The following is a 19,465-nucleotide window of genomic DNA, read 5'->3' as shown; positions in this document are numbered from 1 at the left end:
AATTTAATTAAGAATATAAAATATATATATTTTTTTCTGCACCTACTTCTATGTTCTTATTGTAAAAGTATAAAGTTTGTTCAAATTGCCTATAGCAGGAGAACACCAGAACTAAACTTATCTGGTGTTGAAAAACCAAAGTGTAGGTTAGTAAATATAAAAAGTTTGGAGGTTTTTTTCTTTCTTTTTCTATGAGTCAGTGCCTACTACAGAGAAGTTAATAAGGCCATGTACAGTATGTGCATGTTGATGGTCTAACTGATTATATTGGGCCTTGAAGACAGCGAGTACATAAAATCATAAATAAATCATGTTGGTATATATTGCATGACTGAGACGAAGGTTTCAGCTGATATTACTGAAGGTCATCTCGTGTTTGCAGTTTGAGTCCAATTTAAAAAAAAAAGATTTGTAAATGTGTTTTTTATTTTACCATACTATAGTCCCACACTTCATTTAGGTTTTCTTTCTAAAAGGGTGCATATTCTTTACACATTCTTTACGGACAAAATGTGTTTGCATGTTGCTATAGATGTTAGTAAAGACGCTACTGAAATGAATTTGAACAAAAGTAAGTGCAGCTGTCCTTGCACAAAAACACCAGTAGATGGCGGTAGAATAAATATTGTACTTGATTTATCAGTACAATAAATTACTGCTATCTTGAATTTAGAACAATTCATACACAAATGTTTAATCCGTTTCTGTAGCTACGACACTGGTTTTACAACTTACAATTATTTTTGACTGATTTCATGCACTGAAAGTGACGGGGGATGTCGGGGGGGTCATCCTCCTACTCACACGCAGGAGGATGACCCAAACTCCAGTAAAAATCCCTCCCCCTGGGGCAGAGCAGCGTCCTGGTATAAAACCGCTTCTCTCCCCTCTCCTCATTCTGGTGCAAAAGCTGCCTGGAGAGGCAGCCGCAGAGAGCTGAATCTCCCCCCAAAAAATCTCTCCAAGCTTTGGCTTCTACACACCTCCTTCTGTCTGTTTTTGTAGATGCTCTTTTGTAGTTAAACTTTTTTTTAAATTAATATTATTTAATTTTGCATTCAAATCCGTGTCCATCCACAAAATGACTAGTGGCCCACTGACGGGGTTGCTGGTTGCGCTGTGCGTAAGTAGCGCAGTTCACTGCGCCCCGAAGAAGAGCAAAAGACAAACGGGTCAGTATCAGGTGTATCCAGACCTGTATGACGCATCAGCTCTCTCTCCAGGTAAACACAAGTTGTTTCGTGTCTGAGTTTGTGATGCTTTTAAAACTTACGGAATGGAATGAAATGTGAGATGTTGCATCTAATGTTTGTTTGAGAGCGATTCAGCTTAGCTAACTGCAGCTCATAATGTGTTGTTTCACGTTTTTTACTTTTTAGACAGTTGTGAGGAGAATGGTAACTCTTACAGACGGAACCAGCAGTGGGAGAAACCCTACCGTGGAAGTACATTGGTTTGCACCTGCAATGGAGCAGCAGGCATCAAGTGCAAAACAAAGCCTGAAGGTCAGTCAAAATCTGAAGTCCACCTCTCCAAGCCAATGTCAACAATTTCAGACGTTTTCATTAAAGCATTGACAAGCAAAGTAAAAGTGCTTGAAAGATCCAGATGTTAGATTTGAGTATTTTTACACACATGTAGGACAACAGTCCAAGATAGCCACACAATAACTCTTGACCTTTGTGCTTCCTCTGTTTTTGTCTCAGCGGACGAGACCTGTTACGATAAGGACAATGCTCGGACATACCGGGTGGGAGAAATCTACGAGAGACCAAAGGACGGGTTGATGTGGGATTGCACCTGCGTTAGCTCTGGAAAAATCAGCTGTACCATAGCATGTAGGTTACACATTCATTCTAAAGCTCACAGATCAAATGTCAATGTGAAACGACAGAGAACTTGTTTATTAATACTGCATGACATCTTGTTACCTTTGAGTGTTAGATGCGTGTCCAAGATGCAAAAGTAATATTTGATATGTCAATAATAAACCTCTTTTTGTGATCGACAGACCGTTGCCATGATAGTGGGAGGTCTTATAAAATTGGGGAAACTTGGCAGAAGCCTCATGACAGTGGTGAATACATGCTGGAGTGTGTTTGTCTTGGGAACAACAAGGGAGAATGGTCATGCAAACCTGTGGGTGAGTGTCTCCCCTGAAAGCATTAAGACGCTTTTAAGCGTTTATTCCTCAACTGTGCTTACGCATTACTTTACTTTTTATCTTTGCAGCTGAAAAATGCTTTGACAGCTACGCTGCATCGTCGTATCTGGTTGGCGAGACCTGGGAAAGACCATACCAAGGCTGGATGATGCTGGATTGCACCTGCATTGGAGAAGGAAATGGACGTATCAGCTGCACCTCAAGGAGTAAGTACAAACTGAATCTGCGTTTCGGCAAATAGGCCTGATTTGATTTTTCAGCGCCAGCTCATTTGTCATTATTTCCGAACCAGACCGTTGCAATGATCCCCAGACCAGGAGGTCTTTTCGGATCGGGGACACCTGGACAAAAACTGACATCAGGGGGAACGCTATGCAGTGCGTGTGCTTGGGTAACGGCAGGGGAGAATCGAGTTGTCAAGGACAGAGCACAGGCAGAGGTGAGTTCTGTTAAAGGCGACCATGTAAACACAAAAAATATCCTGTAACTTTAACCCTTGACATTGTTTTAACGATCTGTTAACAGGCACTGGTGTAACCCAGGCTTTGCTGCATCATCATGTGCCCACCGCCGAAGGAACCTGCCGCACAGACTCTGGTTCCTCATACTTTGACGGGCACCGCTGGATCAGGAGCCAGGGCAGCAAACAGATGTTGTGTACATGTCTGGGCAATGGAGTCAGCTGTCAGGAATGGGGTGAGTGTATGTTGAAATGGAACAAAAAAACATGCTTCTCACTGAAAAATAGGGTACCGCTGTAATGCAAACTGAATTTTGCACAATTTTAATTTTCATTTCTGTCACTTTACGTCTGTTCTTACCAATTTATTTCCACTCATGTTCACGCAGAGGCCAGGAACCAGGCGTATGGCGGCAATTCTAATGGCCAGCCGTGTGTTTTCCCATTTGTCTTCATGGGAAAGACATACTACTCTTGCACTTCAGATGGACGCACTGACGGCCAGCTCTGGTGCTCCACAACATCCGACTATGAGAGAGATCAGCAGTATTCCTTCTGTACAGAAAAATTTGGTGAGACTCTGAAGCAGAGATGTCGTTTGTACCTTAACAACGACAGTGACTTGGTTGAGGTATTGTGTTGACTTTTGTTACGGTTAGCCAAATTAGAGCTCGGGAGTAACTATATCATTTCTGTGAAAATTGCAGCCGTTGTGGTGACACAAGGTGGAAACTCCAACGGTGCCCTCTGCCACTTCCCATACCTCTACAGTGGTCGCAACTACACAGACTGTACCACCGATGGCCGCCGTGACAGCATGAGATGGTGCGGTACCACCTACAACTATGACGTGGACCAGCGTTTTGGATTTTGCCCCATGGCTGGTTAGTGTGAAGTGTTTTGTCAGTTGTTTTGTCGGGTTTCCAGTGAATTCATGATATTAAGCAAAAAGATTCAAAATATTCCAGAAGATGACCAACTTTATCTAATTTATCTAAATTATGTTTTTCCATTGCAAATAATTAATAGGTATGAAAAAATTGTTGGTAAAGGCTATCACATCCACAAATGTAGCAGAGCTCTAAACAGAACTGTTTGAACTGCATGTGCAAGAAAAAAAAACCCAGTTTGTTTTATGCATTTAATTACTCTTTTCCTAATTAGCCCACGAGGAGGTATGTACCACCAATGACGGAGTGATGCACCGTGTCGGAGACAAGTGGGACAAACAGCATGACGTCATGGGTCACATGATGGAGTGCACTTGCCTGGGAAATGGCCGTGGAGAGTGGAACTGCATTGCCCATTCGCAGCTGCGAGGTGAGACAACTGACTCCATGCAGAGTTGAAATAAAGATGATTTAAAGTTGTCTTGAGAAGACGCCCATTTGAAAGCTTTCCAGTTTGAAGAGTAAATTCCTGCTTCTCTTTATGTGTTCAGACAACTGCGTCGTTGACGGTCTGACCTATGAAGTCAGCCAGCAGTTCTCCAAGCGCCACAACGAGGGTCACATGATGAACTGCACCTGCTTCGGACAGGGACGCGGCTACTGGAAGTGCGATGCTATAGGTTGGTTTGTGTCTCACTACCTTCGCTGGTCAATACTCCACATTTCCACATCCAACCTTCTCTGTCCAACCAGCTCAACTTTCCCATCTGCTTGGTTTTTCTCTACTAGATCAGTGCAGAGATCAACAAAACAATGTGGTCTACCAGATTGGAGAGCAGTGGGACAAAGTCATCAGTGGGTTTCACTACAGATGCACTTGCTATGGCAAAGGAAGAGGAGAAATGGGATGCGAACCCCTGCAGGCCTACCCAGGTAAGAGAAAATGCTCTTCCATAAACATCAGAATTTAGCTAATGCTAATTTCTTGCAAAGTTACCTACCATCCCATGTTGCATGTAAAACAGAGCTCCTGTTTCTGTTAGGCGCATAAATGCTGGAATTGTTTTTTTCAGTCTCAACACCCCTGTCATTTCCTTTAATCTAAGTTTGTTTTTCTTTCTCCTCCCCCACCTGTTGCTGAGTAATGTTTGTTGTCCTGCTCAGATAAAATAATTCATTGGACAGGCAAAAGTTTTGGGAAACCTCCTGTCCTTATTTACACAAAAGTTGCCTAAACTGTTACTTTGAACTGAGTCGAGGAGCTAATGTTGACCTAAATAGGGACAGCTGTGATGCTTATATCGCTCTATCAGGGCCATGCACTGTTTATGCAGGGTGAACAACCGGTGAGCCCGTGCAATGAGTTCGTATGAGAACGAGGGGGCAAATGAAAGTGATGAATATAACGCGGAGGTGTCATTTCAGACTGTAAGCTGTCAGTAGGTGTTGAGCCGGTTTAGCGTCGTCTGGTGGTTTGATTCTGTCCCAAAACTCTGAATCGTTTAGTTGTAACTCATCAAACAGTCCCCGGGTCTCCTCCGCAGGTCACACTGTCATGTCATTCACAAGTCTTTTTCTTTATGTAAGCCACATTTTCATTTTGTGCTTTTTACTGATGCCTCTTCAACCATTTGCTGCCGATACTCCCCAGGCGGCTCCAGACCCGTCCAGGTGCTTATAACAGAAGCAGGAAACCAGCCAGACTCCCACCCGATTCAGTGGAATGTGCCACCGTCTACCCATGTCACCCAGTACATCCTCAAATGGAGACTTGTAAGTCACACTGAGATTTTTAGGAATTTTATCTTCCCTGGGGATTTTTATTTTTTATTTTTATGAGAATGCATAGAGTTTGTGGCTAAAAGTTGTGAATGAGGTGGAAAGTCTTTGTTGATTTAGTCCAAAGTTTGAGTCCATGAACTCTCTGTGACACACACTGTTGTTCCAGCTAGTTTACACACATTCCCTGTGCAGGTGAAGCCTTCTTATGAGTGCTTCCTGTCAAAATGTTGCATATTTTTTTGTCTCCGACTTTGGTTCTATGATGGACTGGTAACCTGTCTAGGTTGGACACTGCCTATCATCAAATGACTTCCGGGATCATTAGTTTAAGTTGAAGAGCTCTCATGGATGCAGTTAGTTTCATTTATCAAGCTTACTCTCACCTCGGTTTATGTAAAGCTTCTCAGCAGCATGAGAGGAAATATTCTTTATCATAAAGCAGACTCGGAAGCCTTCAGCTCTTTGTCTTTTTTACTCCGTCTTGTAGAAAAACAGCCGCAACCCATGGAGGGAGGTCACCATTCCTGGCCACCTCAACTCCTACACCATCAGTGGACTGCGTCCAGGTGTGACCTACGAGGGTCAGCTGATCAGCATTATGCACTACGGGCAACGCGAGCACACACGTTTTGATTTTACAACCTCTTACGGCTCCTGTAAGTTCACCGCAGGGTTTAACAATCTTTGAATGCCACAAAATCAAGAACGCTTCCCTAAAGAAAATGCCTTTCCCCCCTACCCAACTAATCTCCAACAGTGGAGACATGGGAAGGAGAGACGACGCCACCTCCGCCGATTGTGGACATGTCTGAGTCGATAACAGAGATCACCTCCAACAGCTTTGTGGTGTCGTGGACCTCGGCTTCTTCTACCATCTCTGGCTTTAGGTTGGAGTATGAGCTCATCGAGGAGGGCTCTAAACCAAAGTACCTGGGTGAGTGTCTGACTCAGAATTAATTTACTTTGGAATAAACTTGAAAAGCACAATCGCATTTAACCATTTGAGCTGTGTTGTAACTAAAAACCTCTTGGGTGTTTCATCAAACCTTTTTGTGCTTTGTCAGATGTTCCCCGCACCACCACGTCGGTCACCATCTCCGATCTTGAGCCTGGCCGCAGATACAACGTCAGCGTGTACGAGATGCCCGAGGGAGACGGACACCCGAACCTCATCCTGACCACCTCACAGACCACTGGTTGGAAAAAATTTCTACCACTCTTCTTAAATAATAATAAAATTGAGAATACATCAAATTTTGTCCAACTTTGCAAAATTTGTTTGCATAACTTCCCTAATTTCCTCCGCCAGCTCCTGATACACCCACTTTGCTTCCCGTGGATGAGATCACAGAAACCTCCATCCGCATCAGCTGGAGCAGACCTCAGGCTCCGATCACCGGTAACAACCGGCTCTCTGCGTTTATTACGTGAATGTCTGGGCTGTGTAAGTCAACTCCCTGCTTGTGCTCGCAGGTTACCGCTTGGTTTACACTCCGTCAGAGGAAGGCAGCAGCACCGAGCTCATCCTCCCTGAGTCGGAGACTTCAGTGACCCTGGTGGACCTTAGCCCAGGTCTCCTCTATAACGTCAGTATCTATGCTGTGGAGGAAAACCTGGAGAGTGAGCCTGTTTCTGTGCGGGTCAGCACGGCTGGTTCCCCAAGACGAGGTACACATTATAAGTGGCTGCTTTGCAATATGTTGCAAATCAAATAACTAAAATAACACAGATAATCAAATTCAGCACCCACGTATGAGGCTGGATGGCTCTTTGGTTTAGCTGATTAGATTTAGAAAAACAATTCTTAAAATGATGTGGAAGGTTATTAAAACAAGCTGTCAGGCATCAATTATATGATATAACTTCAATAGTAACTTAAATATTTTTCTCATCTTCGCAGTCTGAGTTTTGACAAGCATGTGATTTAAAGGGGGGTCGGCAAAGCCTTTCGAGATAAAGTTTTAACACTTGGAAGGATAAATGCTTATGGAGCCAACACCCCTACTAAAGCACAAACACCTCATAAATCCTTAGCACATCGTTTATAAAAGATCATCATTTCTTTTACTTCCTTGCATCTGGACTGGGAAATCAATCCTTGAAAAATAAAAACAGATGTTGTAGGAACCGACTATTACTTTCATTCCTTCTGTTGCTTTAGTATTTGCTCTGAATTTTCCACCTTGTTCGAGCCAAACTTTGGCAAAAACTCAACTTGGGAACTGTTAAAACCTTTATTGGACTTACCTTTCAAGTTTGGAATTTGAAAACAAGCTGGATGTTTCCTTTTTGATCATTATAAACACTTGTTTTTTTTATTATTATTATTACCTTTCTTCCTTATCTAATATAAATATGGTCTTGCAAATATTTCACAGATGATTTGCTTTATGATAAAAAATAATATGCACATAACAAGTAAAGGATAGCTATTGGGTTACACAGATAATCAAATACCAATGAGGCAGAAGTCATAGTTGCTCTAAACCATAAAGTGAGTATTCATCCTTGTAAGAAGTAATGCTTAACAGATGTTTGTTCTCCAGAGTTTCAATAAACGTCATGAGAAACACCTGATATTTAACTACGTGTGACCAAATCTTTTCCTCTCCACAGAAAAGATCCTAGCTCCGACCGACCTGCAGTTCTACGTTGTCTCAGATACCAGGATCAGCATTACTTGGACGGGTCCTCCCACCGAGGTTACCGGCTACAGGGTGGTCTTCTCGCCAATGGGCCAGGACGGCACCGAGCTGCGGCCGCTTCAGTTGCCCGTTTCCCCCAACGCGTACGCTGAAATCACCCACCTGCAGCCCGGAACGCTCTACCGCTTCTACATCTATGCCGTCAGAGGAGATTCTGAGAGCGAGCCGCTTGTTGGAGAAAAATCCACCAGTAGGGAGCACTGTTTTTTTTTTTAAACTTCAAAGTGCAGATTATTAAAAAAAAAAAAAAGCAGATTACAAAACGCAGACAGATTTTTTTCACATGGGTTATGACTTCTTTTCCCCTGCAGAACCTGACTCACCCACAAATGTACGTTTCACTGATGTCGTACATGACAGCGCACTGGTCATCTGGGATGCTCCCCGTGCTGTTGTCACTGGTTTCCGCCTCTTCCTGAGCATTGAGGGGTCCAACCCCGTTGAGAGGAGAATTCCCGGAGTGGTCACAGAGTACCCCTTGAAGAATTTGCGCCCAGACACGCAGTACACGGCAGAGTTAAAATCTGTGCAGAACAATGAGCTGAGCGAGGGAACCACTGCGTATTTCACTACCGGTCAGTTGAAATGGATGAAAACTTTCACCCCAGGCTAAAATGTCTTTTTTATGTGGAGGTTTCACTCATGTCTTCTGTCTTGTTTCCAGCTCCTCGGATGGGAAACGCTCCTCCTTTCAGCACAGAGGTCACAGACACCTCCATCATTATTAGCTGGATACCTGTCCGCAGATTCAGCTACAAGGTAAGGTCACCGCCGTTTTGCTCCGATAACTCCAAAGCTGCCGCCGTTTTTATACATCAGTGAAAAGCTACATCTCCGTCTTCAATGTATGAAGCTGATTAGTTGGGCAACTAACCCCAGGAGATTAGTTGTTTTCTGAAATCTCAGAAAACAACTAGTCAGTTGTGAGCAGATTTTAGATACTGTGCTACATTTTATGAGAGTCTGCTGATCACAACATTTTCTCTTTGGTTTCTTCAGCTTTCTGTGCTCCCGAGTGAGGAAGGCGAATCTCCTAGAGAAGAGACCTCGGACTCTGGGCGTATTGACATCGGTGGTCTGTACCCAGGAACTCAGTACACCTACAGCGTTCAACCCATTTTCAACGGCCGCAACCGTGGAAACCCCATCACCCGCAACGTTGTCACCAGTGCGTCTGTATTTCATTTGACTGGAGGAAAAACGCAGCCCTGATAACAGCTGCTCAGCATGAATCTTTGTTAAAGTGTTTATAACCAGAATGATGTAATGCTTATGTGAGCCAGTGCAGCACTGTTCAAACAACTTGGCAAGACCTTAACAGCTGCATAAAATATTTTCTCTTGCGCAGCTGTGTCTCCTCCAACTGACCTCAGAGTGGTGTCCAACCCAGACACGGGAGATCTAACGGTCTACTGGACAGCCTCCAGAACATCAGGTAAATATTGACTAAGCACCCCACGCACCGCCAAGCTGTTGAATGGGACCAAGTCTAGACCTTGGCTTTAGATCCCCAACCCACCTGGACGAATGTCTCCATTACTTCTTTCTCACAATCATTTGATAATGTGTCCAACTTTTTCAAAAATCTTTCACTCCCCTATTCTCCGCAGGGATCTCTGGCTACAGAGTGACAAGCACGCCAACCAGTGGCCACAGAGGGAACTTTTTGGAGGAGTTTGTAGCAGCGGATCAAAACACTTGCCTTCTTGAAAACCTCAATCTGGGGGTGGAGTACAACGTCAGCGTATTCACTCTAAAGGGACCAGTGGAGAGCGTACCGATATCCACTGTTGTCACCCCAGGTAGAGCCACCAGGACGGCATCTTTCCCGGTTAACCCCACAGCTGTGCCAAAAGAAAGTGTCTTGTTAGTAGGCAGACTGGTTTATTATTCAGAATACCTAAAGCTATATCTTTGTTCTCATCTCTGCGCAAAAGTGTCAAACCAAAAATATCAAAACAAAACACATAGCATGGGCAGCAGCACAAAACACATAGCAGGGGCAGCCGCAAAATGGACCCTGTTAGCAACAAGAAGCCTGATTTTCTATAATTGTTGTAAGGCTCTTGATCAACTGTTTTTCAGCCAGTCTTCAGGTAATTGTATAAAAGTCAAAGTGTCTTGTGGATGAACAGAATCTAACCCAAAACCTCTTTAAAAGACCATAAGAAAGGTTGATTCTTATTACAATGAAGTGGAGGATAAATAAAAAATTTTTGTCTTATTTTGGCAAATACAACAAAAACACTGTTAGCTGCTTCCATCTCAGGCAAGAACAATGTTTGTCAAACATTAAGCCAGACATTAATAATCTTCAAGAATGTTTTAAATCTTTGTGCAAATGCAAAAACTAACATGATCACTGGTTGAGCCGTGGACTGCATGAAGATCACAGTTAATACATGATGGGATCAAACTCTCCAGCATGGCCAATAACTTTAAACATTGCATGCATTTTCCATTTTAATTGATGGTTACCGTTTTATTTTTTTTATTATTTTTTTTCATTTGCTGTGTTGTTGTTTGGCATGGCTTCTGTTACACAGTACTTCTCTGACTGCTTTAATTGGAATGACAGGTTGCTGATGTAATTCTGTTCTCCTTTCTGTCTGGTTTTGCTTGTGCTTGGGAACTGCTCTAACCGCTTTTCAGAGATCCCTGTCCCAACTCACGTTGACTTCGCCGACGTTACTGACACCACCATTGGCCTGCGCTGGATCCCTGTAAACTTTACCGCCATCACTGCTTACCGCATAACGGTAGTAACCTCAGGCGAGAGCATGCCCATCTTTCAAGACATGGTGGAGGCGTCTGCTGGTTATTACACGATTTACGGCTTGGAGCCCGGCGTGGACTATGACATCACTATCGTCACAGTTACAGAGGAGGGAGAGAGCAAGCCGACCACACACACAAAACAAACAGAAGCTGGTGATTTCTTTTTTACCACTTAATTAAAGGGGAGGGAAGCGGGAAATTGATCTTTAGAGATAGCGACACACTCTCTACCTTCTATTTGTTTGACCCTTGTGTCGATTTTTATGCGCAAATACCGATTCCTAGCAAAATCTGATTTATTCTTTTCATCAAATCAAACCATTCATATGCCTTTTGTCAAATTTAGCTGTAAAATGTGCATGGTGTCTCATTTAACTCATGTCTTGTCCGTACATAACCTTCAGTTTTCCATTCTTCCAGCTGTGCCAGCTCCAACCAACTTGCAGTTTGGAGGTGTGGGTCCAGACCACATCCGCGTGACGTGGACCATCCCCAACATCGCCACGCCCAGTGAAATTTCTCGTTTTGTAATCCGTTACCACCCCGTGAACACGGACAACGACGTAAAGGAAGTCAATGTCGGTGGCGCCACTAATACCTTCCTGCTGCAGAGTAAGACAACACACAGCTTACGGTGTCTGTTGAAAAAGCTAAATTACATGTTGCAATTATTATTATTTTTCATCTTTTCTGTAAAGACCTGCAGCCCAACACGGAGTATCGTATCAGTGTAGTCTGCGTCTACGGTGAACGAGAAAGTGAACCTGCTACAGGGACTCAGAGAACAAGTGAGTATTATGGAGTAGGCTGTCTTATGAAGATGTGAAAGTTGACGGAAAATGACAAAAACTCAATTTTCATCATTTATATGGTAAAAACTACATGTAGTTTCAAGTAGTTTAGACCTTTCAGTACCATCCCTGGCCTTATATTGTTCTTGATCAGTACTTCTCCAGACTTACTGAAAGTCTTTGTGAGAATCTATGAGGATCTTAACAACTGTTAGATGAAAACCCAATGAACAGGACATGGATGATTTACATCACTTAAAGACATAACTTTCCACTCATCTGCTAAGGATTTTTGCTTTAATTTCTTCTTTTCTTCTCTCTTGTCCATATTTATTAAAATGAAACAGCCTCTGAGTCGTTTCAAACTGTTGTTTTAGATTTCTTCCCAGATTTGTTTTTATGCTGATTTCCAATTCAACCCAATTTCCTAAAACCTCCTTCCAGTTCGGGACTCGCCAACTGACCTGCGCTTCACCGACATCCGGACCAACTCCTTCACCGTTCAGTGGCAGGCTCCCATATCTCCTATCACGGGCTACCGATTTCGGTACCAGAAGACAAGTGGTGGACGTGCCAAGGACGACAGGCTGCCCCCATCCAAGAACCACTTCACTCTGACCGGACTGGAACCCGAGGCTGAGTACATGATATATGTGTACGCCGTCTACGACAATGAGGAAAGTCAACCTCTAACTGGAACACAAGCAACCAGTGAGTTTTTTTTTTTTTTTTGAAGTGGGATCCCGCAGCTTGATCCTTTAATCTTCAATTATGACCAATGTCATTCTTTGACCTCTTTTCTGTTACTGCTTTTCAGTCTCTGATGCACCCACTGATCTTGAGGTAACGTCATCCACACCTACTACCATCACCATCCGCTGGGACGCCCCCTCTGTCGAAGTGAAGAACTACAGGATCACCTACGGAGGCACAAGTGTGTAGTTGTGATTCATTTCCAAATGCGGTCCACACTTCGCAAAAAGTGCAAAATTTGACAACATTTTGTTTATTTGCTTCTAGGTGGTGAATCTCCTCAGGAGTTTACGATCCCAGGCTCCCAGACCACTGCCATCATCACTGGGCTCAGGCCCGGCACTGACTACACCATCACGGTTTATGCCGTCACCGCACGAGGAGACAGCCCTGCCTCCAACAGGCCTGTCTACATAACACACAGGACAGGTATTATGATGTGAACAAGAAAAAAAAATATATACAGTTTTAAGAGATCTGATTGTTAGAAGGGATCTAAAGGTTTCATTAATTCCCATTTTATTCAGATACCGAACCCCCCACTGACATGAGGGTCACCGATGTGACCGACAACGGCATTAAAGTGCGCTGGTCTCCGCCTCAGGGTCCAGTCAGAGGCTACAGAGTCACAGTTGCCCCCAAGAATGGTTTGGGACCTTCCTTCTCTGAAGTAGTGGCTCCCCGTAAGATATTCTATGTTCTTACATAACATTTCTAAATACTTAAGGGTATCTTCCTCAAAAACTGACCTATTTTACTTTTGCTTTGCAGAGACGACAGAGAAGTCTTTCGTAGGTCTGATGCCCACAGTTGAGTATGTTGTCAGTGTTTCTGCCTTGGGCAATGGTGGACAACCCTCTTCCCCTGTTGTGGAGAATGCTTTCACTGGTTAGTGTAATTCAAACATCTGAAACTGATGCAAGAAAAGGGCTGCTTTGATAAAAAATAAAATAAAATGCGTTAGATGCTGCTAAGAGGCTTCCAAGACATTCATATGTAATAGAAAAGCATACTATGTGATGTATGAAACAAAAGAAAATCCTTGAGAAATGTCAGAAAACGACAGGATAGGATGGACATTTGTGGACAAGCTGAATCAAAAATAATTAGATTCATTTTAAAGCTCCTTTAGAATTATTCCATCAATTAGAAACTGGTTTTGCACAAGACAGAAGCAACGGATTTGCTGCTCTCAGTCTCTACAGCAACATTGTAAAGCCATGTCTTTTGGGATGCAGCCCTTGTAAAGACAGTGTACAAATTGTGAAAACGCCTTTGAAGGAAATGTACAGTTTTAAACAACGTAAAGGTTGGGGTTAAAAAGATCTTGAAAGATGGAGACTTTGTGGAATTAATCTTGTTTTGGGAACAGGATGAGACGTAAAAATAGATGATGTACAAAACGAGTTAAAGCTCAAGCGTTGCTATGAAAGGAATATTTCATCCTCCTTCTTCTGTGTCGCAGCCATGGACCATCCCAAGGACCTGATCTTCTCCGACATCGACTCCACCTCCATGCGCATCACATGGGACAGCCCCGATGGCACGGTGACGTCTTACCGCGTTTTGTACTCCAGTTCAGAGGAGGGAGAGAGAGAACTTCGCCCGGCCCCCAGAGATGATCAGGACAGCGCTGTGCTGAGAGATCTCCGCCCTGGGACTGAGTACACAGTGAAGGTCATCGCCTTCAACGGCCGGACTCCCAGCACGCCGTTAGTGGGAACCCAAGCGACAGGTAAACTTTTAGGAAACACATTCCTATGCATGACTCGCGTACATGCAAGCTTAATGTTTGCTTTGGTGGCTTTCTTTTAGTAATCCCTGCGCCGACCAACATGATGGTGTCTGAGGTTGGGCCGTCTGTCTTCACGATTACGTGGCGGGCTCCAAACGCCCGCCTGACAGGCTACCGTGTGGTCGTCACCCCAAAGAATATCAACAGCCCTCGCAAAGAAATGAACGTTGCCCCAGACACCACGCGCGTAGTTGTACCAGGACTTATGGTAAACAATGTTCTTGCACACGAATGAAAACTGAGATAAATACATTTTCAGTGGTGGCACATTAGTAATACGACTTTTGTCCTTTAGGTTGCAACAACGTATCAGATTCAGGTCTACGCCTTGAAGAACCCTGTCACCAGCAGACCACTGGAAGGAGAGGCAACCACACTGGAAGGTCTGTGGCTTCTCTATTTCCCAAAATGTATTCATCGTTTGCTTGCCAAGAGTTAGCCATTTTGGGATCTTTCTTAGTGGTTATTAATAGTTCCTTTTTTTTTCTTTTTGGCTTTATCTGAGGCTTTATCTGGCCAGAACCATTTGTGGAGTGACTATTACTGGCAGGTCAGAGGGAAGAGGCCTCCATGAAAGATTACTAACTAGAACAGTCGGCATCTTGGAAGCAAAACAGAAATGACAGATGAGGCTCAAGGCTCTTCCACCATGATGTAGACATTTGTAGAGCTCACTGATCTGTTTGTAATTTGGTCAATGCAGAGGTCAGCGCTCCTCGCCGGGTGCACGTCACCGATTCGAAGGAAACCTCTTTAACTTTGAGTTGGCGCTCCAAGGGGGAGACGATCACTGGCTTCCTCCTTGAAGCTACGCCTATGAGCGGTTCTCGTGACACCATCAGAAGGACCATCCCAGGAGACACATACACCTACACTTTAACCGGTAGGCCTCATCTCTCGGCTAAATGAACTGGTTTGTCATCTGAAGTGGTTTGTTGGATAGGTCTCGCTTCACAGTGTGCGTTTTTTTTGTGTGTTTTTCCAGGTCTGCGGCCAGGAACCACTTATTCTATTAACTTGTACACTCTGAATGGAAACACAAGGAGCGCTCCGTTTACTCTCCGGGGTCACACAGGTATAAAACAAGTCTGTGTGCTTTATCTTTTAGACACACCTTGGGAAGCATCGATGTGGCAATTTTGCATAATTGGACCTTTATAGTCACACAGGAACATGGTTGACTAAGAAGAGTGATGCATAATAAAAATACACTTTCTTTTAAGTAGGTGTAATTTTTTTTTACATAATTTGTTAGTAGGACTTGGACTACACCAACATTCACAATAACAACACATACTGAATTTGTTGTAAAACTTTAGTTGATTTATTTGAAGTGTACTTTCCCTTTTTAATGTAAAAAAAAAAAGGATCCATATTTTAATTGTTGCTTTAGCTCATCAGAACATAAGTCATGAACAAAAATTCATTGTTCTATAAATAATGGCAAGTCATTCAGGTCCTGAAGCATCAAAGCAGCAACTTATGTTCTAATGTAAATGAAATAATCATTTGTTGAAACTTAAAGGGGGAGAATTAATTTTTTGAAAATAGTTCATGACACACATCTTTTTTTTTTTGTCCTTCGCAGTTAAACCCGTGGTTCAGGCTCCTACCGGCCTCCAGTTTACATCTTTGACCCCCACCACCATCTCCTTCACCTGGCAGCCACCACCCACACAAATCACCGGATACTACATCACCTATGAGGAGACAGGAAGAGCCCCGCAGGAGCTCACCCCACAACCCCACGCTGGCCAAAACTACGCCACCATATCTGGTATGTCCAAATCATTTCTTGTCCAACTAATACAATCTAATTTCAGAGTTAAACAATACCAAAGTCTTCTTAAAAAAAATAGCCACCCTTTGTATGTTATTTTTAGCACTAATGAATTAACTGTATGTGATATGCAATGTTTCTGTTCAGATCTGAAACCAGCCACAGAGTACATCATCAAGATCATCGTCATCCAGAACGGACAGAGAAGCACACCTCTGGCGGGAAGGATCAGGACTCGTAAGTATTTACCTTTTATATTAAAAACAAAGTGGTTGCAGGTAAATGAGTTGGAAAAATGTTATATTTGAGCCTCTCCTTTCATTTGCTCAAATGCATTTTTTAAATTCTTTTTGCTATAGAAAGCCTACATTCAAACAGTGTTTGGCTCTTTTAAAAACATAATACCTGTTTATAGTTTGAATGTCTTCACAAATGTCATTCAAAAAATATCTGCGTGTGTTTGCAGCACTACGTCATGAAATAGTTGAGTTTTAGTCCAAAGCTGCAGATGTGCCGCGTCCTGTGTGGCTGTGACAAATTAGCTTCACCGTAGCTCTGCCTCATCTAACCTGCTTGCTTCCCTAACCTCGTCTCTCCCGCCCAGAGCCAGACTCCCTGCTTCCCCAGCCCCTGCCGCCGCCGTACCGCCCCGGTGCTGGCGACAAGCTGGATGTGCCCGAAACTCACATAGACAACCAAGTCCAGTTTACAGGACACAACCAGGATGTAGTTGGGGGTGTCGAGTACACAGAGTTTAACAACAACGGAGGCAACCCGCAGTCGCCCAATGAGCAAGTCCGTGAGCCCCTGGTGTTTGTCCCTCTCCCCGATGCAGAAGGCCGTAGGCAGCCTGTCGTGAAGCTCAAATTTCCCATCAGAGCCTCGCTTTTTAACAAGACAGGAGTGCCACAGGAAGCCCAGACTCAAACCAGCATCTCCTGGAAGCCTTACATGCAGAGCAATGCCTACCTCCTGTCCTGCAATCCCCTCACAAGCAGAAATGAGAAGATGTTCACGGTAAGGAGCGAGACCCAAAACGATTTTAGTCAGCGCAGCATGCAGCCGGAGCCACGTAACTCATTTCAAATTCAATCGATTCTCGATCTTACAGGCCCGCCTGCCAGGCACAGCCACCACCGCCACCCTGATAGGACTCACTCCTGGAGAAGACTACAACGTGATAGTGGAGGCGCTGCTGGGCGCGCTCAAACACAAGATTCTAGAGCAGAAAGTTACCGCTGGAAACAGAAGTAAGCTCAGTGTTCGGGGAAATAGCGATGCAGCGTCCGCAATGACCTGCTGGGGTCTGGACTCCGAACGGGACAGACAAAACAAAAATGTCCTAAAATATAGCATCTCTGATCCATTTGGGAAAATATGCAGCAGAAACAGACTTGTAGTCGTTACTACTGTAATGACATTAAATGTTGGGATAAAATATTACAAAACTAATTAGAAATATTTTTTTTTCTTACAAAAAAAATGACAGAAGTTGTAAATGATGTTCTTAAACATAATGAAATTTGTTGCAGAATTTTTCTTTTTTTTCCCATTCTATTTGTCACCATAGACTTCAGCACATGGATGTAGTTCAGAAATGTTGATGCTTAGCAAGTTAGCCAGATTTATAGTTCTAGAATTGCTAAGGAAATATAAAACACATTTTAAAATCCTTTTTCTTTTTAACCAGAAAATTCTCACAAAAAAACCCCCCTTAAAATGGAAAAATATTCAAGACATGAAACAATTTGCAACACTCAGATCAGATTTCATATTTCTGGAGACTTGTTTAGATATTCAACATTACACTATTGAAAATGAAACCGTGTTTATAAGCAGAAAATGAATCATCAAAAATGTCGATCTGTGATTTTTTAAAATCTTTTTAATTCCCAATTCTAATCATCTGCCAGTGTCGAGTGGAGTCCCCACCACCAACGACCCATGCTACGACGCCTTCACCACCACCTACCACGACGTCGGAGGCGAATGGGAGCGCATGTCCGAGACGGGCTTCAAGCTGTGGTGCCGCTGCCTGGGCGGCGGTCACTTCAGATGTGATTCGTCGAGTGAGTTTTTCGGGGGCGCTCACATATTCGAACATAACCGAGCAGGTTTCTCTCGATTTCCGTAACAGTTTGTCACTTATTACAGAGTGGTGCCATGACAACGGCGTGAACTACCGCGTCGGAGAGCAGTGGGATCGCCAGGCTGAGAACGGACACCTCATGAGCTGCACCTGCTTGGGAAACGGCAAAGGAGAATTCAAGTGTGAACCACGTAAGGCTTCTTTCGCACCCGGAGACATTTTCTGACGGCGTTGAGGAGTTTGCGATGCAGCAGAGTTTTACTGTGCGCTCCTTTTCACACAGACGCGTCGGTGTGTTACGATGAAGGCAAAACCTACCAGGTGGGCAGTCAGTGGCAGAAGGAGTACCTAGGCGCCATCTGCACCTGCACTTGCGATGGAGGACAACAGGTTTGATAAATCGATCCTTCAATTTATGTGTGGTGAATTAGATGGAGCCTTAATGGACGTGTGCATGTTTGTGTCTCACAGGGATGGCGGTGTGAGAACTGCCGCAGACCAGGCTCTGATGTCACCCTGTTGGAGTCTGTTAGATATGGAGAAAACACACTTCGAAAAGTGAGATATATATATTTTTACAAGTATTGAATATAGTTCTTTTTTGCCAACTCCTCGTATTGACGTTGCGCTCTTCTTATTCTTCAGAATATCCATTGCCCCATCGAGTGCCTCCGACCTGAGCTGCTAGCGGATGGAATCACTCAGCAAAATGCTCAGAAGTAACTTCTCGTACGGTCGCGTGACTCTTGCTTTCGCTCCGTCACCGCCTCAGTTGCTGCACTGTCTCACCTTGTAGAAGCCATGCTGTTAGTGTGACTGCATTATCACTTTCTATGGCACGTTCACGTCGCTTCCTGCCCTGCTGCCTGATCTGTCCAGATGTCTTTTTTTTCCAAGCCAGTCAGTTCACTGTTGAAAACACCTGCCTAATGACTGAACTGAGGGCTCTAATGACCCATTACAGCTAGATGTAAATAAGGTTATAAAGGCTACTTATCCAGCTGGCATTTGTTTTCCATTGACATGTTTTGGATCTACTCGTCATAAAACATTGTCAGAAAGTAAGCACTGTGTTAAAGAATGCAAAGTAGTTGGCATTTTTAATTGTCTACAAGCATCTGGTTCATTTTTTGTAACCCTTCGTTTTTAGGTGGAAGGGTAGCACTGTGTGTGATTGATGAACCTTTAACATCTTTTTTTTTTTTTTTACCAGTTCATCCCTTTAATCACGCTACTCGAATGTTTGAACTAGGCTGTGAGAATGTGAACCGGTCTATTTTTGTACTTTTTTGTCAGTGCCAATGTTGTTTCTGTCTTTGACAAAAGTCCCTTGTTTTAATAAAACTGGAGAGATTCTAAATTTTGAATATTGTTGTGTGATCATCTATATTTTTTGCTCCGCAAACAAACAGAAACTTATGACACTAGGGGAATAACAACTCTTTTTTGGGGGGAAACATTGCTGTCTTGTATAAAGC

At 43.5% G+C, this 19,465-nt stretch overlaps 1 protein-coding gene across 2 annotated transcripts; it reads left to right on the top strand.

Moving 5' to 3' along the window:
* The first annotated feature begins 893 nt into the window (after positions 1–893).
* fn1b (fibronectin 1b) lies at positions 894–19,354 on the top strand. 2 transcript variants are annotated; one of them, XM_017304119.2, is made up of 46 exons: positions 894–1,223; positions 1,380–1,505; positions 1,707–1,838; positions 2,012–2,143; positions 2,233–2,370; positions 2,457–2,603; positions 2,690–2,860; positions 3,014–3,196; positions 3,332–3,508; positions 3,789–3,944; positions 4,066–4,194; positions 4,304–4,447; positions 5,166–5,287; positions 5,784–5,952; positions 6,054–6,230; positions 6,361–6,492; positions 6,606–6,695; positions 6,770–6,964; positions 7,913–8,191; positions 8,313–8,576; positions 8,666–8,760; positions 9,001–9,169; positions 9,350–9,436; positions 9,612–9,803; positions 10,654–10,932; positions 11,200–11,391; positions 11,478–11,567; positions 12,015–12,281; positions 12,388–12,504; positions 12,591–12,752; positions 12,851–13,006; positions 13,095–13,211; positions 13,789–14,058; positions 14,139–14,326; positions 14,414–14,501; positions 14,822–15,001; positions 15,104–15,193; positions 15,707–15,895; positions 16,046–16,135; positions 16,503–16,915; positions 17,010–17,148; positions 17,812–17,967; positions 18,053–18,178; positions 18,271–18,377; positions 18,459–18,545; positions 18,633–19,354. In XM_017304119.2, the coding sequence occupies exons 1-46, from the start codon at positions 1,082–1,084 to the stop codon at positions 18,708–18,710; spliced, it is 7,329 nt and encodes a 2,442-aa protein (XP_017159608.1). In that variant the 5' UTR covers positions 894–1,081; the 3' UTR covers positions 18,711–19,354. The 2 variants fall into 2 exon arrangements, with proteins under 2 accessions (XP_017159608.1, XP_008402684.1); XM_008404462.3 differs by lacking the exon at positions 10,654–10,932.
* The last annotated feature ends 111 nt before the right edge of the window (positions 19,355–19,465 follow it).

The sequence above is a fragment of the Poecilia reticulata genome, chromosome 3 (assembly GCF_904066995.2).
Source record: "Poecilia reticulata chromosome 3, P_reticulata-male-v2, whole genome shotgun sequence".
Taxonomy (NCBI): Eukaryota; Metazoa; Chordata; class Actinopteri; order Cyprinodontiformes; family Poeciliidae; genus Poecilia; species Poecilia reticulata.
Note: the sequence above shows the minus strand (reverse complement) of the source record. Positions and strands in the feature narration are given on the sequence as shown.

Bases quoted from the DNA above. Each gene is read 5' to 3' on its own strand.
- fn1b (XM_017304119.2), top strand. From the start codon at position 1,082: ATGACTAGTGGCCCACTGACGGGGTTGCTGGTTGCGCTGTGCGTAAGT. The intron at 1,506-1,706 runs GTCAGTCAAAAT...TTTTTGTCTCAG, and splicing joins GTGCAAAACAAAGCCTGAAG to CGGACGAGACCTGTTACGAT. The intron at 17,968-18,052 runs GTGAGTTTTTCG...CACTTATTACAG, and splicing joins CTTCAGATGTGATTCGTCGA to AGTGGTGCCATGACAACGGC.